Raw genomic sequence first — 23,672 nt, forward strand, 5'->3', positions numbered from 1 at the left:
CGCTGTAAAAATTCTATTTACCGCATTTTTTATTACAAAACATCACATTGCATGAATAAAGTATGTTGCGGATTTATATTCAAATATACGTGCTGTTATTAATAGCCCATAGAAGCATTTTACACTGATTACATTAGACTATTGAGACAGCACATTTCAAGTATTAACCTGTTTCTAACACAAAACTAATTCTATTAATTGAGCAGCAGTTGCTCAAGGCAGGTAGTTTTTTTAAATTGTTCTGATCTTTACTGAAAGTAAATTTGACCTGAAAGCACATATAAAAAAAATTGACGTGTTAACAGCTGGTGTTGACATGTGAACTAGTTGAATAAAAAAAATGGTAAAGTTGTAATAACTTTTAAGTATAATTTCATTCTTTCTGCTCTTTTTATTAATGCCTAAAGAGCTTGTCGTAATCCCCACATAGTTGAAAACACAATGGCCCAGAAATTGCGGTCTGCAGTATAGCTAAGGACTACGTCGCCGACCTCCGAAGGAAATCCGCACTTACCTGGAACGAGTTCACGTTGAAATCGCGCGTTGTTTCACTGTGCACAGCATAATTACCCACAAATCTCAGGGACGCACCGTGTGTGTAAGCGTACCTGGGATCATCTGTGGCGATGTGCCAATCCGGAAACAGCAATCTCTGGTATTCATTCGTGATTTTTTAATGCTTAATTTTAGCAGAGGTGATGTAAATATCCTGCTTGTGTTTCTTGAGTGCACAAGTTTCACTGCAGGAGAACTGCATTTCATTAACAGTTTGTTAAATTGGTTCAAATCATGAAAGCCTCAGGGAATAGTTAGCTACGTCATCGGCATTTCGAACAGTTAACCAAAAATGTTAGACATTCTTTTCCTTTTATTCCTTGGATGAACCAGTTTTGTAAAATACATCGCAGCTATTGCACAAGGGGCATCTTTTTCTAATGAAAACACCCTTATAATCTTGCTCTGAAATGAAAAGAACGTTGGTGCTGTGGTAGTTTGTTTTCACCCTTTATTTGTCTCTCTGTGTTGTGTTGGAATCAGTTGTAATAAGTAGAAAGAGGAGATATTAGTTAAATGGATATAGATAATTATTTTGAAGATAATTTTTAATTATATTTTTATCAAATAACTAATTTTAGCAAATATTTCAAGGTGCTGCATATCCCTCCCACCCCCCCCACCCCCCTATACTGTGCAAACAGACTCCCATGCCTGCTGTGGAATTCTCCTGTGTAGTTGGTGGGCAATTAGCTCAAATCTGCACCAGCAATGATGATATGGCAATTGCAACGGATGATCTGTGAAGTCGGAAATTGGCAGTTCGTAAGGTCGAGGTTTAGTGCATGAGAAATCTTGCGGTCAATTTCAAAGGTGGTATGATAGCGTACTCTGAGAGTATGCAATCATGCCAATTGCAAATTCTGATCCAATAGATTAATGCTGTTTTATTGAGCTGGAAACTGAGTGCCTCTTATTGCCATGTGAATATTCAGCAAGCAGAAAAGATTTACTCGTGGCAAAATCAGCTTACTAACTAGGATTCTGCTGTTCAAACTATGAACTGCATTTTCCAAAACTGAATCCAATAATCAGCCTATAAGGAGATACCATTTGTTTTAAACTATTTCAAGATGCCAGTCATTACTACAAGACATTGGGTTATACTTGGAGTATCTGTGGGCTTTATAGAAAGAATATTTAGCAATGGAAAAGGTGTAACATAAATTCACTGGGATAATACCAAGCATCAAAGGGAATAATTGTGTTGCAACACTTTTAAAAAAAAAAAACTAGGCCTGTGTTCACCAGTGTAGAGAAAACTAAGGGAGATCTAATAGTATTATTAAAAAATATGAAAAGGCTTGCGGGGGTAAATCAGAATAGATTATATTTTCATTAGCCGATGAATTGGTTACAGGGAAGTATAAACTGAGGAATCTACTACAAATGCATTAGAGTATGGAATGCTTCACCACAAGTGGTCATTGGCGCTGTTTCAATCACAGCATTTAACACTAAATTATGTAAACACTTAGAATATAAGAAATGGTGGAGAAACAGAGCAGAGAAATGGGTTAAGGGCAGAAATCTTGATGGTGGAGGTAGCACAAACATGGATACCAAAATGTTCATGGTTTTGTGATTATTTCTTTATAAATTTAACGATAATGGGCCCGAAATTGATGAAGGCATCCACCCGCCCAAGTGCTGCCCAGATGGCCGCCGAGGTATCTGATGGTTCTTTGGGTGGGATTTTCATCATCAATGTCCCTCAAGTCGGCGGGCGGCAAATGAGGGACTTACGCCGCCAATCTGGGCGGCAGCCGGCGGGAGCTCTCATTCTCGGCGGCAGAGACGCTTGTCGCCCGAGTGCCGCCGAGGATGGAGTCGGGCCCACGGAGGGTCGAAGACCTAAAAATAAAAATCATTCGCAAAAATAAAAAATCTGTCGGAAGACCTTCAGGTGACCCCATCGAGGTAAGCCGCTGTTGAAAAAACAAATAAAAAATGTTCAACCTTTTTTCCACGATCTTCCCACTTACCGTCGGGGACAGACCTGCCTCCAGCCAGCGGTCCACACCCGTTCTGCCGTTGAGTCCCGCCGACTCCCGCCCACGTGAATATCGCATCTCGGCGGAAGGAGTCCACTTGCGCTACTCGGCCGTCCACTGATGTCGGCGGGCGCTTCGCGGTGGCTCTCCTCTCCTGCCCGCTCCAGGCCACATCAAATGTGGCACTGGGTGGATGTTGCAGAGGAATGTCGGCAGCAGTGGGTGGCAGTCGGCGGCAGTGGGTGGTAAGTTCACCAATTTCAGGCCCAAAGTACTCTTACAATCAAAATAATTTAATATGCTCTTGTGCTAAAATCATACAAGATGCAATCATTGGTATTTCTTTACAGGAACAGATACTAAGTATACTGATTTGAGGGTTAATGGGTACGTCGAATGTAAGAACACAGACATTGTTAATATTGTCAAGAATATTAAAGAAATATATGAATAAAATTATGGAAACAGCAAATAACCCAAACATGATGCTGGCAGAAATATTACTTGTTTGCGATGTTTTCTTGTCGATAAAAAATAGATCATTTTGTGATCATTATCCTATATTGAACCATAAGTTTGCTTTCACCTTTCTACCTCAGTGCAATAAGAATATTTTAAATGTGTGCAAGGCACTGACCTCATGTAATGTTACTTCCCATATACATGTTAGTGTGCTTTGGGACATACAAAATTTTATAAAGTGTAAACAAATACTGCTTGATTATCATTTTGCAAACAAGGTATTTTTTACAATTACACACTTGTGGAATTGTTGTTATACTTTGTAGATTTGTTACAGGAATCAGGTTGATGTAAATTATACAGTTATTTTGTTTTTCCTCTTGCAAAATCCGGGAAACAACATGCAAAGAGTTTCAACTCACGAGAACATTCCTAAGTCTGATTTCTCTGTGGACACACAAGAAATCACAGGGGTATGTTACATACAATACTTATATTTGAGATTATATCGCTTTTAGATTGAGAAAACATTTCAAACAAATCTCCAATTGCCTCACTTATTCTTTTTGACTCTAATAATCTCTGTTGCTTTCTGGTTGTCTTCTATTTTTTTCTTTCTTTCTCACTTTCCCTTTCTCTAGCTGTCACTGATCTCTCGGTTTCCCACTCTTTACTCTTTATGTAACTCTCTCCTTGCCTGTGACTCCTCAGTCTTCTCTTTTTTTTTAACCAGTATCTCTATATTGCTCTGACACATGTACCTTGATCAAAGTACTACATTTCTAATGCTTACCTTTTTTAAATGCAGAGCATGTTGAAAATTGATAACCAACATGTACTGGGTCAGAAGAAAAAGGCTGCCTGGCAGCCACTGGAACATGCATGGGTGAAAGAGAAATCGGGTGATTGTGGGATTGGGCTGGGTCAGGAAAAAGTGGGAGCTTCTGGAAGCACCGATGTCTGAGGATTGGGAGCATTCAAATTGGGGCTGGAAACAATATGGGTCTGTGAATGCTCAGAGGGCAGATGGACTTTGTGAGCCCTGGAGGAGGGATTGATGTATGGGAAGTTCAGGGTCTGAATTTGACATCACTCAAGGAGGGAGTAGAAAGTTCTTTAAGAATCCTGGGATCCTGGACTGCTCAGGCAGGAAGTCCCAGAGTCCAGTTGAGCTCACAAGAACACAAGAAATAGGAGCAGGAGTAGGCCATTTGACCCTCGAGCCTGCTTTGCCATTCAATAAGATCATGGCTGATCTGATCATGGACTCAGTTCCACTTCCCTGCCCGCTCCCTGTAACCATTTATTCCCTTATCGCTCAAAATTCTGTCTATCTCCGCCTTAAATATATTCATTGACCCAGCCTTCACAGCTCTCTGTGGCAGAGAATTCCACAGATTTACAACCCTCTGAGAAGAAATTTCTCCTCATAGTGCTCCAAGGGAGCACAGAGAGAGACCACAACCCCTGGTACTTCTGCGAGAAAGCACCATCCCTGAGCGTAGAGAGGGAAATCATGATTTTGGGGAGCAGAGTGAAACAGTCAGATGCCACTGAGAAAAAAACAGAGGCTGTGGATGTTGGTAAAGTTTTGGGGAGCAGGGGAGGAGTGGATATACGATGTTTGTGAATGGGAAAATGGCACTGAGGCCAAAAAGAAATATTGAAGGCCATTGACTTTGCACATGTATGTATCACTAAAAACCACTCTGGGAACTCTCAGATTTTAAAATGAGCTTTTGGCACAGGGCAGTACACAAGGCTATGGCCTCTGTTTGTTTAAGTTGTGTAATTTCTATGGGTTTATTATGTTGCAACTTTTCTTAGGATCCTTCCGCTATATTCATGAAAGTCTAGGCGGGGCATGCACTGTGCAAGCTCTGACTAGTTTCTCCAGTTCTACAGCTGCCAATCAGACACGTACTTGCAGCTAGCCAATCAAGGAAATAAATTTATTTTTTTTTGTTTTTTATTTGTCTTGATGTGGAGCCAGGAGAAGCAGGAGTGCTTTTCCCTGGTCCACAGCTAAACTGCTGGCCGCTGTTTGCTTATCTCCCCTTTTCCTGAGGATCGCCTTGGCGCCCAAGCCAACCGCAATAGGGAAGGCCTTGATTGGCTAGCTGCAAGGATGTGTCTGATTGGCAGCCCCCGCAGTTAGCTGTTATTTTACAATGAAGCTAAAGGACTAAGTTCTCGCGATCCTTGGACATTCGTCTTCGGGCACAGGGATTGTTCCCTGCGCATATTTGCTGGCCGAAAACAGGTGCAAACCAATTTCGATCTGAGTCCGTTTCTTATGTCGACATGAAATTTATGTCAACGTTATTCAATAATGATGAAGTTTGCTTATTGCATTCATAACAGCCACTTTAATCTAATTCATTTATTTTCCCCTTGGACATGGAAAGCAGAATATATTTTGTGGTTGAGCATACTTATGTAAAGTAAGCTGTTCGATTCAAGATTTTCAAACAAGAAAAACCCTGCCTATAGACTCAAGAAATGGCAAATTTACATGTCAAATATTTCTAGCCAGAATATTTTGTTTTATCTGAAGCCACAAAAAATACTTCCATGTGTCATCCTCATGAGTACATTTTCCTTCATCATAGGTGGTTGGACCTTCAGCATCAGGAGGAAGGAAACAGTGATCAACTTTCAAGAGGCGATATTGAAGTTCCTTAGAAATAGCAGGTTTCCTTCACACTGCAATAGATGGTGCATCATTTTCTCTGCAACACAATAACATTATTACAATAAATACAAAAATGAATTGAGTCTATTGCCTCTGCATATGTGTTGCATTTCTCCCTTATTAAATCTCTCAATATTTGTCTCCTCTGTCAGTATCATTGCTATGAAAATCATCATCTATTGTCTCAGAGGCTCGGATTAACTTCTTTACCCAGAGAGTGGTTAGAATGCGGAACTTGCTACCACAGGGAGTAGTTGAGGTGAATAGCGTGGATGCATTCAAGGGGGAGCTAGATAAGCATGTAAGGGAGAAAGGAATAGAAGGATATGTTGATGGAGTTAAATGAAGAGGGGTGGGAGGAGGCTCATGTGGAGCATAAACACCGGCATGAACCTGTTGGGTTCAATGGCCTGTTTCTGTGCTGTAAGTATTTTGTAATACTTTGTAATGATTGTAGTAGCTCTTTGTTCAGTGGCCCTAACTGACTACTCACGAAGAATATCTGTATATCAGGGAATGGTTCAAAACCAGGTGGAGAATTCTCCAGAGTATCTGTTAAGCAGAAATTGAAGATATGCAGATCCAAGCAACTGATAATTTTGAAAGCGTTGCTTAATGTAGTTGTGTTCTTGATCTGATAACATCCTAAAGTTTCGCTGTCCAATGAGAAAATTCATATCAAGTTGAGAGTGTTTCTTGTTTGTGCACCAGGGAGAAGATACTTTGCTGGTACTGGATTTTCAAGTCCTTATTTCTGGAAGATTCCTTGTCACACAATTCCCTGGAACACAATCATGCACATAATTTTGCTCCATTGATTTGAAGGATTTACTCACACCAAGTATTGTTCTCCCCTGTGCTTGCATTGACTCCTAGTCCAGCAACGCTTCAATTTTAAAATTCTCACCCTGATATTCAAATCTCTCCATGGTCTTGTCCCTCACTATCTCTGTATCCTCCTCCCTCCCTAAAACCCTGCTTATGATGTGAGCTTTCGTCCAATTCTGGCCTCTTGCGCATCCCCAATTTCCATTACTCCATCATTGGCTGCTGCACCTTCAATTCCATCCCAAACCTCTCTGCCTCTCTCTCCTCCTTTAAGTTGCTCCTGAAAACTTATGTCTGTGGCCCAGCTTTTGGTCACCTGTCCTAATATCTCTTTATGTGGCTCGGTGTCAAATTTTGTCTGATAACGCTCCTGTGAAGCACCTTGGGATGTATTGCTATGTTAAAGGTGCTATTTCAATGTGAGTTGTTGCTGTTATGCATACCTTGATACACTTATTCATTCACATCACTGCAGACGTGTGTATTTTACTGTGCACTCTTTCTTGCTATTTCCATTTTTAAGTCATTGAATTTGGCTTATTGTTACACTGCTCTGAGGTCTGCAGGCCTTCACCGTGAGAGTATCTTTACCGACCCTGACTTAAATAACCAGCTCACTCGTACAGTAAACCATTGATATACTAGTTGTGTGATTTGCCTCTTGCAGGAATATAAATTCTTTCACTCCATTGCGATCATTTATTCCTCTTGGGAAGAAAGGGAGTGGGGAGAGTATGTCTAACACTTTTATATTGAGGGTGTTCATTGCCTGGTGGATGACTAAAACCACAGTCATTCATCAGCTTACTCCAGGGAATCTTTTGGGTTTTGGTGGTTTTACATATGCAGGCTTCACAATGTGCTCATTCTCCCCATTTGTTTACCATAACCTATAAATAATCAGGAATCTTCTCATTCCAGATGTAGATGATTAAGATGCTTTTGATTTTCTATTACAATCAGATCCTCAATAATACTGCCAAAAATACAGTTAATAATTAAAAAGGTTAGTTCAAGTGTAGAATTGTAACAGTAATCTTAAGTACAGGAAGCTGTAGGATCTCCAGATTGCTTTATAAACATAAATTTAAGAGATTTATGCTTGACAGCTCCCTCTCTTGGCTGGAGTAAGGGGTTACTCATGAGGAATACAGTGACATCTGCAATTTACCACTCTAAAGACATCAATCTCACATTTTGCAAACTTGACCGATCCTTAAAACTTTATTTGCTGCTACAAGCTTATCCTCAAATCATGACCTTTGTCCAAAATTTTATGAGAAGGCACAATCTTTTGGATAAACTCAGATTAACTGTATGCGAGTACCATTATTAATATTCACTTATGTAAAAGAATATGAGATAAAAGAGGGATTATGTAAGTAAAGGAATATTTTTCCTGTAACTGAAGGCACTTTGCTGAGTAATACTACTCTCTTTAAACTCTCACCTGGAATGCATTCTAGTTCAATTCCTGTTTCAAGGAACTCCTGTCTTACATGATGGAGGAACTGAAGGAAATTGTGTTAGGGAAATTGATGGGAATAAAGGCCGATAAATCCCCAGAGCCTGATAGTCTGCATCCCAGAGTACTTAAGGACGTGGCCCTTGAAATAGTGGATGCATTGGTTGTCATTTTCCACCATTCTATCGACTCTGGATCAGTTCCTATGGATTGGAGAGTAGATAATTTAATCCCACTTCTTAAAAAAGCAGGGAGAGAAAACAGGGAATTATAGACTGGTTAGCCTGATATCAGTAATGGGGAAAATGTTGGAATCAATTATTAAAGATGTAATAGCAGCGCATTTGGAAAGCAGTGACAGGATCGGTCCAAGTCAGCATGGATTTATGAAAGGGAAATCATGCTTGACAAAACTTCTAGAATATTTTGAGGACGTAACTAGTAGCGTGGACAAGGGAGAACCAGTAGATGTGATGTATTTGGACTTTCAAAAGGCTTTTGACAAGGTCCCACACAAGAGATTAGTGTGCAAAATTAAAGCACATGTTATTGGGGGTAAAGTATTGACGTGGATAGAGAACTGGTTGGCAGACAGGAAGCAAAGAGTAGGAATAAATGGGTCCTTTTCAGAATGGTAGGTAGTGACTAGTGGGGTACCGCAAGGTTCAGTGCTAGGACACCAGCTATTTGCAATATACATTAATGATTTAGACGAAGGAATTGAATGTAATATCTCCAAGTTTGCAGATGACACTAAGCTGGGTGGCAGTGTGAGCTGTGAGGAGGATGCCAAGAGGCTGCAGGGTGACTTGGACAGGTAAGGAAAGTGGGCAAATGCATGGCAGATGCAGTATAATGTAGATAAATGTGAGGTTATCCACTTTGGTGGCAAAGACAGGAAGGCAGAATATTATCTGAATGGTGACAGATTAGGAAAAGGGGAGGTGTAACGAGACCTGGGTGTCATGGTACATCAGTCATTGAAAGTTGGCATGCAGGTACAGCAGGCAGTGAAGAAAGCAAATAGCATGTTGGCCTTCATAGCAAGAGAATTTGAGTATAGGAGCAGGGCGGTCTTACTGCAGTTGTACAGGGTCTTGGTGAGGCCATACCTTGAATATTGTGTACAGTTTTGGTCTCCTAATCTGAGGAGGACATTCTTGCTATTCGGGGAGTGCAACGAAGGTTCACCAGACTGATTCCCGGGATGGCAGTACTGACATATGAAGAAAGATTGGATCGACTAGGCTTATATTCACTGGAATCTAGAAGAATGAGAGGGGATCTCATAGAAACATATAAAATTCTGACAGGATTGGACAGGTTAGATGCAGGAAGAATGTTCCCGATGTTGGGGAAGTCCAGAACCAGGGGTCACAGTCTAAGGATAAGGGGTAAGCCATTTAGTACTGAGATGAGGAGAAACTTCTTCACTCAGAGAATTGTGAACCTGTGGCATTCTCTACCTCAGAAAGTTGTTGAGGCCAGTTCATTAGATGTATTCAAAAGGGAGTTATATGTGGCCCTTACGGCTAAAGGGATCAAGGGATATGGAGAGAAAGCAGGAATGGGATACTAAAGTTGCATGATCAGCCATGATCATATTGAATGGTGGTGCAGGCTCAAAGGGCCGAATGGCCTACCCTGCACCTATTTTCTGTGTTTCTATGTCCTCTATGAATAGGATTCCTGCTTGATATAAGACCGCAATAAAGGAAACTCCTCCAATTTGATTGCCATTTCCTAGCTCTTTGTGCCAACGATGTAATTGTCTATTTTGATTATATATCAGTTTGATCATTTAAAAATACTCCCTTAAGATTCATCCAGGAATTTTCTGGGACTGGATGTTGAAACAGTTTGGGTCGAGATAAGGAATAAGGGGAAAAAGTCACTGGTGGGCGTGGTCTATAGGCCCCCTAACAGTAGCAACTCTGTTGGTCGGAGTATATACCAGGAAATAGTGGGGGCTTGTAAAAAGGGAACAGCAATAATGGGTGATTTTAATCTCCATATTGATTGGACAAATCAAATTGATCAGGGTAGCCTTGAGGAAGAATTCATAGAGTGCATAGGGACGGGTTCCTTGAGCAGTATGATACAGAACCAATCGGGGGCAGGCTATCTTGTATCTGGTCCTGTGTAAAGAGACAGGATTAATAAACAAGCTCCTAGTAAAGGATCCCCTCAGAATGAGTGATTAGCATGGTTGAATTTCAAATTCAGATGGAAGTTGAGAAAGTTGGATCTCAAATCAGCATACTAAGCTTAAATAAAGGAGACTATGAAGGTATGAGGGCAGAGTTGGCTAAAGTGGACTGGGAAAATAGATTAAAGAGCAGGACAGTTGATGAACAGTGGCATACATTTAAGGAGATATTTCACAACTCTCAAGAAAAATATATTCCAGTGAGGAGAAAAGGGTGTAAAAGAAAAGACAGGCATCCGTGGCTAACTAAAGAAATAAAGGACGGTATCCAATTAAAATCAAGGGCATACAAAGTGGTTAAAACCAGTGGGAGGACAGAAGCTTGGGAAGCTTTTAAAAGCCAGCAAAGAATGACTAAAACAATGATTAAGAAAGGGAAGATAGACTATGAAAGTAAACTAGCACAACATAAAAAAAGTTTCTACAGGTATATAAAAAGGAAAAGAGTGGCTAAAGTAAATGTTGGTCCCTTTAGAGGACAAGACTGGGGAATTAGTAATGGGGAACATGGAGATGGCAGAAATTCTGAACAAATATTTTGTATCAGTCTTTACAGTAGAGGACACTAACAATATCCCAACAGTGGAAAGTCAAGGGGCTATAGTGGGGGAGGAACTTAACACAATCACAATCACTAAGGAGGTGGTACTCAGTAAGATAATGGGACTAAAGGCAGATAAATCCCCTGGACCTGATTGCTTGCATCCTGGGGTCTTAAGAGAAGTAACGGCAGGGATAGTGGATGCATTGGTTGTAATTTACCAAAATTCCCTGGATTCTGGGGAGGTCCCAACAGATTGGAAAACTGCAAATGTAATGCCCCTATTTAAAAAAAGGAGGCAGACAAAAAGCAGGAAACAATAGACTAATTAGCCTAACATCTGTGGTTGGGAAAATGCTGGAGTCCATTATTAAAGAAGCAGTAGCAGGACCTTTGGAAAAGCATAATTCGGTCAGGCAGAGTCAGCATGGATTTATGAAGGGGAAGTCATGTTTGACAAATTTGCGAGAATTCTTTGAGGATGTAGGGAACAGGGTAAATAAAGGAGAACCAGTGAATGTGGTGTATTTGGACTTCCAGAAAGCGTTTGACAAGGTGCCACATAAACGGTTACTGCACAAGATAAAGGGGTTGGGGGTAATATATTAGCATGGATAGAGGATTGGCTAACAGAAAATATACAGACTCAGGATAAATGGTTCATTCTCGGGTTGGTAATCAGTAACTAGTGGAGTGCCGCAGGGATCTGTGCTGGGACCCCAACTATTTACAATCTATATTAAAAACTTGGAAGAAAAGACCGAGTGTAACGTAGCCAAGTTTGCTGACGATACAAAAATGGGAGGAAAAGCAATGTATGAAGACACAAAAAATCTGCAAAAGGACATAGACAGGTTAAGTGAGTGGGCAAAAATTTGGCAGATGGAGTACAATGTTGGAAAGTGTGAAGTCATGCACTTTGGCAGAAAAAAAATCAAAGAGCAAGTTATTATTTAAATGGAGAGACATTGCAAAGTGCTTCAGTACAGCTTGACTTGGGGGTACTTGTGCATGAAACACAAAAGGTTAGTATGCTGGTACAGCAAATGATCAGGAAGGCCAATGGAATATTGGCCTTTATTGCAAAGGGGATGGAGTATAAAAGCATGGAAGTCTACAGGGTATTGGTGAGGTCACACCTGGAATACTGCGTACAGTTTTGGTTTCCATAATTACGAAAGGATATACTTGCTTTGGAGGCAGTTCGGAGAAGGTTCACTAGGTTGATTCCAGAGATTAAGGGGTTGACATGAGGAAAAGTTGAGGAAGTTGGGCCTCTACTCATTGGAATTCAGAAGAATGAGAGGTGACCTTATCGAAACATATAAGATTATGAAGGGGCTTGACAAGGTGGATGCAGAGAGGATGTTTCCATTGATAGGGGAGACTAGGACTAGGGGGCATAATCTTAGAATAAGGGGCCGCGCCCATTTAAAACTGAGATAAGAAGGAATTTCTTCTCTCAAAGGGTTGTGAATCTGTGGAATTCGCTGCCTCAGAGAGCTGTGGAAGCCGGGACATTGAATAAATTTAAGACAGTTTCTGGGTTAGGAGAGCGGGCAGGGAAGTGGACCTGAGTCCATGATCGGATCAGCCATGATCGTATTAAATGGCGGAGTAGGCTCGAGGGGCCATATGGCCTACTTCTGTTCCTATTTCTTATGCTCTTATGTTTTCAGCATAATTATAGAATAACAGTGGCAACTGTTCTTTTACTTCTACCCTATGTGGAAGTAAATGTCTGTTGTTCGTTATAAGATGCACAAAAAAGTTTTCATAACAGTGAATGAAAAAGGATTAAGTACTTTAGACCAACAAATCCTAACGGATTCAGAGTATTTCTTTATATTTTCTTTACATATTGCATCCACTATATTCAAAGGGGAGAAATAATTGCTGGTAGAATAGTTCCGTTTGTATCAAAAACTTTTTTTTAATCAGTTCATCAATAAATATGGCAGTGACTTTTAACTGAGATTGCCCAGACATTGTCAGTTGAGTTTCTGGTTTTCTTCATTGTAATAAAATTAAGTGAGAGTTCTAAACTTGTTATATTTTATTGGAGGTGTTAAAAATAAATGGGTTAATGCCTGCACTAAATAATCAACACAGTGTTAGCTCAGTGGCAATAAGGTGGCACATGGAGTATAATGTGGGGCGATGTGAGGTTATTTACTTTGATAGGAAGAATAGAAAAACAGATTTTTTTTTTAAATGGTGAGAAACGATTAAATTTTGGTTGTTCAGAGAGATTTAGATGCCCCTGTACAGGAAACACAGAAAGTTAGCATTCAGGTATAGCAATCAATTAGGAAAGTAAATGGCATGTTGGCCTTTATTGCATGGGGGGGTTGGAGTACCAAAGTAAGGAAGTCTTACTACAATTGTACAGGGCATTGGTGAGACCACACCTGGAATACTGTGCACAGTTTTGGTCTCCTTATCTGAGAAATGACATATATGCCTTCGAAGCAGTGCAACAAAGCTTCACTAGATTGAGGAGCGATTGAGTAGATTGAGCCGATAATCTCTGGAGTTTAGAAGAACAAGAGGTGATGCGTGCAGTTTTGGTCACCTTACTTAAGGAAGGATATACTAGTCTTGGAGGGGGTACAGAGACGATTCACTAGGCTGATTCCGGAGATGAGGGGGTTACCTTATGATGATTGATTGAGTAGACTGGGTCTTTATTCGTTGGAGTTCAGAAGGATGAGGGGTGATCTTATAGAAACATTTAAAATAATGAAAGGGATAGACAAGATAGAGCCAGAGAGGTTGTTTCCACTAGTCGGGGAGACTAGAACTAGGGGGCACAGCCTCAAAATACGGGGGAGCCAATTTAAAACCGAGTTGAGAAGGAATTTCTTCTCCCAGAGGGTTGTGAATCTGTGGAATTCTCTGCCCAGGGAAGCAGTTGAGGCTAGCTCATTGAATGTATTCAAATCACAGATAGATTTTTAACCAATAAGGGAATTAAGGGTTATGGGGAGCGGGCGGGTAAGTGGAGCTGAGTCCATGGCCAGATCAGCCATGATCTTTTTAAATGGCGGAGCAGGCTCGAGGGGCTAGATGGCCTACTCCTGTTCCTAATTCTTATGTTCTTATGTTCTTATCTCATTGAATCATATAAAATTCTAAGGGCTATGGATACTGACTCATTAAGTATATTCGAGGCTGAGTTAGATAGATTTTTAGACGCTAGGGTAATCAAGGAATATGGATATCGGGCAGGAAAGTAGAGTTGAGGTCTTAGATCAGCCATAATGTTATTGAATGGCGGAGCAGGCTCGAAGAGCCGTATGACCTACTCCTGCTCCTAATTCCTAGCTCTTATGTCGCACTCTTATCTCTGAATTAGAAGGTTGTGTGTTTAAGTTGCACTTTAATGCACATAATGATGCTTCAGTATAGTACTGAGGTGTGTTGGAGGTGTCGCCTTACAGATGAGATGTTAAAACCAACGCTGTGTCTGCCCTCTTTGACAGATCTAAAGATTGTACGGCATCAACTGAAGAAGAGTAGGGAGTTCTCTTGGTGTCCTGACCAACACTTATCCCTTAACCAACATCACTAAAACAGATTTTCCGGCCATTTATCTCATTGTGTACAAATTAGCTTCCATGTTTCCCTTTAACATAGCCCACACTCCAAAACTAATTCATTGGCTGTGGGGCACTTTGGGAATGTCCTGAGGATGTGAAAGGTGCTATATAAATGGAATATCATATAACATATAAACATTCATTTCATATTGTCAAATGTTAATTTCTAGGCTCTTCTACATTTAGATATTTGATCACTCATATCAAGGACCTCCTTTTAATATGATACAATGTATGTTGATATAAATTACTGTACATGAAAAGAATAATTTAGTCATACAAAATTCCCACAAAGACTACTAAATAAACAATCAAGATTTTTGATTAAAAATAATTACAACTTTTAAGCAACCATGTCCTAGATTATACAAATTGGTCTATCTGAATAACCTTGAATTACAGAAGGTCAATTTATATCTCAATGTGATTATTATTCTCGTTTAATATCTTAGAGTCTTGTTTAGATGCTGTGAAGATAACATTCTCTTTGAAATCGATGAATGGCACACTGCGATAGTTGGAAATATATATTTTTTAAACAATTGCAATTATTGTATTATTTTTCCTGGATGTGTACTGGCTTGGTCTTCGACCATTCTAATCGCTTATAGATGTAGTCAAAATAGGTTGATCGCCAGTAGCGTTCACATGTTTTCATATGGCTATCCTCAAACAATTTTGCACATGGCCATTGTTAATGATGCTTGTCGAGGATGATTTTGATCACTGGTCTCACTGTTATTAGTTCTCAGTCTGTGGGATCCATTATTCTGGTGGGGTATTGCAGATGTTGTGAAAGACTAGCAATTAATGTAGTCTTCCTATTCAAGGAAAAAGGACTAGCCATGGTTTCCACTGTTAATTTCTGTTTGGTAAGCCCTGCTACAAAGTGTAGACTCAACTGTGAGGACCATGTGACAGAAAAGTCCAATAGCTGTCCTCAGGCTGAGATGATTGGCCTCCAACAACCACAACCATCTTTGTGCCAGGTATGACTCTAGCCACTGGAGAGTTTTTCTCTTATCCCCATTGACTTCAGTTTTACTAGGGCTCCTTGATGCCACATTTAGTCGAATGCTCCGTGTAGTGCTAATGCACTTCAACGCCATTGCGCACTCTACAAGGCCTCTCATGGCCTCCACTAGACCACCAGGACAGCGTGGGACCGGTCCTGCAGCCCGGCCTCCAAAACGGAGTGCCGGGCTGCACCACACTAGGCCTGATATACTGGAGCTGACCCAAGAGTCGGTAAACCAGTAAAGATGGCGGCACGGGACGCTGGCGCCCTCCCCTATAAGACCCGCCCCTGGAGCAGATGTCGGCCAGCCTTGCGTCCCGATGACATTATCGGTGGTTGTGCGGCGGCCCGGGGCGTTACCTGTGAGGTGTGTGAGGTGTGGCGCTGCCCCTCCGCAACCTCCTGGGCAATTTCCCAGGAGCCGGTAGTGCCCCTTCCCCGGCGTGAAAAGTCTCTTCTGCCCAGTTAGCACTCCCCAGAGGTGCTAACGGGCCTCTAAAAAAGGGGCAATTTTATCCCCTTTGTGTTTTGATTTAGTATTTCTATCACTTCAGAAATATACATAGTATTGTGATCAATTCAAATGAGAACTGATGTTGCAAATGAACAGAATCTACCAAAGTTCCTCATAAAAATATACATTGACTCTGATTCTAATCCTTATTTTTGCATTCATCCATTCTGTCCATATATTAGTTTAACTATTTAATTTTACTTCATATGGTTAGACAGCATTTTCCAGAGACTGATAGGATGAGGTTGAATTTTGACAACAATTAAAAAAGCAACCATACATGAAATTATTTTACATAGTCTCAATCCAGTTCCTCGTGGGTGTGAAGCCTTAGCAGAAAACACTCAGGAATAATTGGCTTTAAATTGGTAAACTCACTTATAGGATGGCCAGTGTGCGAATTTTAAAATGCCATGAATTTCCTCGCTTTCTTCAGCACTTACATCGTTATAACACCATTATCGCATTTAAAAAGATCAAGGAAACTTGCATTTAATGCATTGCTGCTTATTGTGCTAGATGCGAGTTGCCTCCATCTTTGTGGTAGCTTTTACGATCCACAACTCACGCTGCCCCGGTCTGATTTGCATAGGAGCAGCAATCACCTGGTTTAATTTCCCACTTTTATACCACTGCTGAGCATTGGGAAAACTGGACCCCTATAAAATAGACATACCTGCTCCCCCAGTTACCTGATTCAAGTGGAAGGGAGGGATTTGAGCTTTGAATAATCCCCAAACTTTGAATGCTTATTTCTGGTTTCACAGATGTTTTATCAAACTATTTTTCCACAGTTTTGTCACTGATGCTGGCACTTGATCCATCCCCCAAAGTGCTACAATCTTATCACACCCCTATATTTTTTTGACCTCCCATCACTCCCCAGGCCCCTAATGTACTTAAAATTACCTTAGGGTAGGTTTGGCATTCCCCATACCTTTCATTAGCATCCTTATGGAGGAAGAGAAGGAACAGCAGTGCATGGAGGCAGAAAGTATAAGGCAACATGGCAGAAGACACCCGATACTACTTTCCACAGCGTGTCCATAGGCAACAAAGGTCCTTTGTGGGCCATAGAGGAGGCAATTGTTCAAGGTTGTAATTGCATATCTGTGATCTTCTTTGCAAAGAACTTCAATCTTGCTGCACAGACTAAACAGCTCTGCCTGTCACTATGAAAGTGATTACTGCCCTGATTTTTTTGGGCACTGAATCCTTTTAAAGGGTATCTGCGTCACAGGACCTAGTCCATCCTGTCCTCCACTTCTTTGAGTACTTGCAGATCTTCCTGTGAAAAATTCACCTGTCCTTTGACATGATGCTGTCCTGTCATGCTGCGCCATGACTGCTCATGGTTCTGGCAAGAGGCACATCAAATGAGGATGGGAAATGCCCTGCTAAAATGCAAAGGGGTCAAGGAAAGAATATCTGTTGCCTTGCCCTGCATTACCCAAGTGCTCTCACAAAGACTGCAGTCTTTATGGAGGCTGCACCACTTCTGAACTGAGATTTCCTGGCATCCAAGATGCTCGAAATTTTAGAATTTTAGAGCTTATACCGCTTCATATGTAAATGACCTTACCCAGGAATCCCATATGCTGGTGAATGGCGTAACTTTCTGGCACCATGCCAAGGAATTGACATCAAGGAGATTCAGGGCCAATTGTCACATTGGTATAATGAGTGCTCATCTGAGATTCAGTTTGAGTCACTTAATTGGGTCAGACCATTATGCATTTCATGTACAATGTTATTTTTTTTATATGTACCATATGGAAAGAGTTGCTTGAAGATCTGTCTTAAAGGACCATATGAAAGAAACACAAAGTAGTTAAATTAGCAACATAAGGACAGATATATTAACTGGATGAATGCAACATAGGAACTAGAGTAGGCCATTCAGCCCCTCGTGACTCTTCCACCATTCAATTAGATCATAGCTGATCTGTAGCTTAACTCCATCTACCCAACTTGGTTCCGTAACCCTCAATACCCTTGCCCAACAAAAATCTATCAATCTCAGTTTTGACATTTTCAATTGTCCTAGCCTCAACAACTTTCTGGGGGGAGAGAGTTCCAGATTTCCACTACCCTTTGTGTGAAGAAATGCTTCCTGACATCACCCCTGAATGGCGTAGCTCTCATTTTGCTTTGGACTCTCACACCAGAAGAAGTAGTTTCTCTCTACCTATTCCTTTGATCATCTTAAACACCTCAATTAGATCACCCCCAAAGTATATATATCCCAGGCAATATAAGCCTAGTCAATGCAACCTGTCCTCATAATGTAACCCTTTTAGCCATGGTATTAGTCTGGTGAATCTGCACTGCACCTATTTAAGGCCAATATATTCTTTCTGGGGAGTGGTGCCCCAAACTGAATGTAGTGTCCAGATGGGGTCTAACTAGAGCTCTGTACAGCTGTAACATAACTTCCAGCCTTTTGTATTCCAGCCTCCTTGAGATAAAGAACAACATTCCATTAGCCTTTCAAATTACTTTTTGTACCTGTCCATTAGTGATTTCTGTACTTGGACAACTAACTTTCTCTGCTCAGCCACAGTTCCCAGCTTCTCACCATTTCGAAACTACTCTGATCTATCTTAGATCCAAAGTGGATGACCCACAAACCTTCACAAAAATCAAGAATGAAAATGACCACACATCTTATTCATTTTTATTTCATTTGCTCAAAGATGATATTAAAATACATTGTCAGCTGCCTAATACTTCTCAATTTTTGACCAACATTAGGGCAAAAATTTCTACAAGAACATGTTTATAATTTAGTTAGAATTATTCAAGAAAATAAATCGTCACAAATACATGTTTAGGATGTTGCAACACCTGCCAACCAAATGAATTCGTGCCTTTGAAGTGGAGTTTATTAATGCACAATGTAAACATTCTAGATATTAATTTGGTATGTGGAAATGTGTTTTTTTAACAGGTTGAAATATGACTTAGCCAGCTTGTTGCATAATTACTTTTATCTTTTTAAGTGGATGGTTACTAACTGATGTAATCAACTAAATGAATTTTTAATGCGTCACTTTTCCATAAGATTTATCACAACCAGAGTTACCACTTCAAATATAGCCTTATATACACTAATGTATGGTAATTGAGTATTAACATTCTCTTTTTGTTCCAAAGCATTCCAATTCTTTTACTGGAATTTTGAGGATCATATTCTACTATTCCATTTGTTTTTAATTACAGCCCCATTATCATGACTGAATAAGTAAAATACCATTTCTATTGCATGAGATTTTCAGATTTTCACCAGTTTTGGGAATCAAATTTTGTGATCTCATTTATTTTTCCATGGAAACCAGAAATCGGGTTGCTTTGCAGTTAGGCTAATCTCTATTAGCATTTTATTACCATATGAGCTAGGAAAATAAACTACAGGTTGACTCGGGAATTAGCACAAGCTTTACAAGCTCAGAATTAAACAAAGTAGCAGAAGGAATAAAGTAAGTATAGAATGGCTGTTGTCTTTTTTCTTTCAAATTCAATATCCTATTTAACAATCAGTAGGAGCGGCAATAGGTAAAAGTCACAGATTAAAGCATGATTCTAAAGAAGGAAAAGAAGCTAAGTTGTAGGATAATAGTGTCAGGAAACTGTGATAACTATAACCTCTGAAAGTTTTCTAATTGTTTAACCTAAGTGACTATTCTATATTGACTAATCATTTTGCTCAGACAGCATATTGGGTGCTTCATTCAATAAATGAAAAGCAGCTCTGAGAATGGATTCCTCATAGTTTGTCCAGTAGCTTGCTGTTATTTGTCATTTGTCTATTCAATTTTAGTTGCTAATTTAGAAAATCTTATACCTGATTCATGAAATGAACTGCAGTACCATTTTTTTTAACACACAAAATATACGTATTTCAAATTCCTGAATCATTACTTCTTGTAGCTGGTTCTAATGTTAAATATACGTTTAATCTGAAACATTCTGAAGTTCAGAATGACTGCGAGTCAGTTTTACTGCACTACAACTGTTCTGAAATATGTAACGTTAGCATGGAATTTCTCCTGTTCTGTAAAATCAACAGAAGATATAATTGTTAGATTGTTAAATTATTTACTGCTGATTAGAAAGATAGTCTCAATAATGTTGTTTTATAGAACATCTGCCAATATTCTACCTTTGTGATATTTATATAGGTATGGAACTTTATTATAATTACAATTTAATTCCATACAGGCAGATGTTTAGACATTGTTAGAATTTGTTCAGCTGAGTTTAGGTGAACAAATGATTGTCAAACCTAGCTGGAAGTTATAACTTACGGATCTACTGTTTCTTTCATTTTACTGTTCACCGGATGTAGTGGAAAATATACTAAAATTCACCATATCTTGCTGCTCAATAATAAATGAAGGAATAATATCTATGCCTAAATGGAATTAAATCATAAGTGTGAGAATATGTCAACAATGAGACATTTAATATGGATTATTGGAGGCAAAGCAGGAATCCCAAAGCAAAGTTGCCTGAAAATTACAGTTTTCAATACAGACAGTTGCAGTATTACAGGTGGTGATTGGATCATATTTTTGGCAACAAACTGTCAATATTAACTATTATTTGAAAGGTATAGTTGCAAGTTGAACATGTATGCTATTTTAATGGCAAATTAGAGTGGGAAAATGGCAGAGCTAACTAAATTGAAATTATACATCTTTTAATTCAGTCAAGGATATTTGAACATTAATGAAACAATGATAAATATAATTTCAGATCAGCATAAATAAATGTGTAACAGCAAGTCTATTGGTTGTATGTTTTACCTTGGTAATTACAGTATTTTAATGATGTGCTAAAGCAACACCAACAAGCTACTGGCAGTGACAGGCTTCACTAATCTTTCTCGGAAGCAAAATTATCATTAGTAAATAACAGGGCCAATACACAGAAAAAATAATTGGTTCATTTAACTCCGATGATCCGATGATATTTACTTGGTTGGGATCTGCTCCAGTTGAGTACAAACTTTTTGTAAACTTTCAAATTTTTTTCCATATGGTGTATATAGTAGTGGTTTCTAAGAAGCTAAATTAATCAAAGTACTGCAACACATACTTATGGGAAACTGGGGATACTGCAGTCCTTAATAAGGAACTTGACAAACTACTAAGAGAGAAAATCACTGGGGTATATTCCGGTGTAGTTAAGTTTGCCTGATGATGGGTCAGTGGAAACCATAGTCCCCTGGAGCCGACTTGGATGCCCTATTGAATTTCCTGGAGTTTTTTTTCCTGACATTGGCAACAATTTTTCTTCCCTCTGTTTTTTGCCTCCTCCAGGAGCTGGTAACTCATATCTCGGTCTTGGTAAGGAAGATGTATGGAGTTAAATTATCGACTTCTTCATATGCTGGTATATACTGAGTTTGTAAATGTGGTACCTGTAGTACTGAATGATTAGTACCTTTAAGTAGAGTTGTTCATGTGGAATATAATCTGAATACATTTTGTTTAGCAGTTATCCAAAATATAATTTTCTTAACAGTTTATAGTATCTCGTGATGGAATTGAACTCAAATATCCTAAAGTACTGATAACAAAAGATTGTTCAAGACACAAATGTAAATAATATTTTTCTGCAAAACCTAATTCTATACTGTATGATGGAAACAGAGGGACATGTTTTGCTATTTTAATTCGAATACTACAATTCTTACACTAAAAATAGTTCACCTTAGCAGCTGCCCTAACTATACAGAGCTACATGCCAGAAATTAGGGGCAACGAGCCCTTACCAAATTCACCTCTGCGCTATTGTAACTGAGACGATTTTAAATGAGCAGGCTCATCCCATTTAAAATAGCGGCGAGAGGAATTTGCTACTGCCCACCTGAATTGATGCTCTTGTGTGTCCTCGAACGGCAAATTGTCGAATAAATGGGCAATTCGACCACGAGGGCAAGATTGAGGAGTGGACAGGGAGAGGGAGCGGTGAAGGCTGAGACCTGAGCTCCAGGCGTGCTCCTTACCTAGATGCTGTTGTTGTTGCCGGAAATCTGGCTGAGAGTTATGGACTCGGTGTACTGCTGGCTGCTGGTGGACAGGGAACGGCGACACGAGCGCTGGAAGCGGTGGCTCCGGCCCTGGAAGGAGCCGCTGCTGCCGAAGCCCCGCTGCTGATTGCCCAGGTACTCCTTGTAGTTCTTGGTCAGCAGGGTGTAGAGGAACGGGTTGATGCAACTGTTGCTGTAGGTTAGGCAGGTCATCAGGTAGTTGATGTGGCCCCGCGTCCTCGGGGACAGTGGGAGGGGTGACTGGAAGTGCTCGACCATCTGCCACACCCAGAAAGGCAGGAAGCAAGCCCAGAAGACCAGGACGATAGCGAAGATCATGTAGAGGACCTTCAGGTTCGGCGAGCGCTTGGTCTGCTTGGCGTTCAAAGTAGTCACCTGGGAGAGCCAGTAGGTCCGCGCTAACCTAATGTACAAATAACCAATGATTATCCCAGGAGCTAAAATGCTGGTGGCGAAGAGTACGGTCATGTAGATTCGGAAGACGGAGAGGCTCCAGGTGGGAGCGCAAATAGACTTGCCTCGGATCTGTGTCAGTTTGATGACGATGATCATGGGCAGTGTGAGCAGCAAGGAGGCGAGCCAGATCACCACCGCGATGGCCTTCCTGTAACTTTTGGACCTCTTCACCGTGTCCAGCGGCTTGACCACGGCCAGGTAGCGCTCGGTGCTCATCACGGTCAGGGTGAAGATGCTGGCGTGCATGGTGAGGAAGTCGACGCTGAAGAGCACCCGGCAGCCCAGGTCCCCGAAGTACCAGCCCTTGAGGAAGTAGGTGCAGACAATGAAGGGGATGGTGGAGAGGTAGAGCAGGTCGGCCAGCGCCAGGTTGACGATGTAGATGTACATTGAGGCGGCGGACCTCATGGAGTGGCACATCACCACCAGGGTGTAGACGTTGCCCGTCACCCCGACGATGAACATGAGCGAGAGGATGGTCCCGATGGAGCAGGTCACCAGCAGCTCCTCCACCGAGCCTGCTGTTGCGGCCAGTCGGTCCGTGATTGAGAAGTTGGTGGAGATGGTGCTGATGTTCCACTCTGGAAGGCCAACCTCAGTGGTCATCTCTCCGGAACCGGTGAGAGGGAGAAGATGGAACAGTCCCAACCTTAAAAAAACTCCACTTCTAATGTAATCTCAACAATTTCAAAAAAAAACCTTTAAGGTGCTTTTAAGTTTCTTCTCTGGACAAAAACAAACTTTTTCACCCTCTGGGGAAGGACCACCTAGGTAAAGCTACTGCCAGACATGCTGCCCATCTTGCTGGTGCTATTGACAAGCCATGTGCCGGACTTGAGTTGAATGGAAGAGTCTTGCAGATGGTTTGAGTTGAAGTGCCAGCGATCCTCAGTGCATGGCCAAGAGCTGACAGAGCGCTCTTACCCGCAGTGTGCACAGGTCTGGGCGATGCGGTGCCTGTGATGCGTGTCCCCTCTGCCCGGCCCATCGCTATTTATGCCGCCGATGACGCGAGGCTTTCGTTTCCCCGTTTTTTGAAACGCTGACACTCGGAGCCATGCCTTTTATTCTTCGCTGTTGCTCGTCAATAATCATTGGTGAGGCAGATGCCGCGTGTGGGTGCTGCTCACTGCTGCCGCTCATAATCCAAGCAAGTGTGTCGCTGAAGGATACTGAATGGGAATTCCAGAAAGGAAACTTGGGGGATTCTTCCACATGCTGTTAATACATTTCAGATATATCGCTTTGCCTTTTTACATCGTTGTTTAAAACAAA

The 23,672-nt window shown here is 40.8% G+C and overlaps 1 protein-coding gene and 1 long non-coding RNA gene across 2 annotated transcripts; one reads left to right on the forward strand and one right to left on the reverse strand.

The window, feature by feature from the left end:
* The first annotated feature begins 571 nt into the window (after positions 1–571).
* On the forward strand, positions 572–5,793 carry LOC139227121 (uncharacterized). Its single transcript, XR_011587384.1, has 2 exons — positions 572–655; positions 5,624–5,793. It is a non-coding gene; the product is annotated as an uncharacterized lncRNA (long non-coding RNA).
* Positions 5,794–21,896: 16,103 nt separating this feature from the next.
* Positions 21,897–23,003, reverse strand: LOC139226213 (urotensin-2 receptor). The gene has a single exon (XM_070856840.1). The coding sequence runs from the start codon at positions 23,001–23,003 to the stop codon at positions 21,897–21,899; it is 1,107 nt and encodes a 368-aa protein (XP_070712941.1).
* Between the last annotated feature and the right edge of the window lie 669 nt (positions 23,004–23,672).

This window comes from Pristiophorus japonicus, chromosome 16 (assembly GCF_044704955.1).
Source record: "Pristiophorus japonicus isolate sPriJap1 chromosome 16, sPriJap1.hap1, whole genome shotgun sequence".
In the NCBI taxonomy this organism is placed as follows: domain Eukaryota; kingdom Metazoa; phylum Chordata; class Chondrichthyes; family Pristiophoridae; genus Pristiophorus; species Pristiophorus japonicus.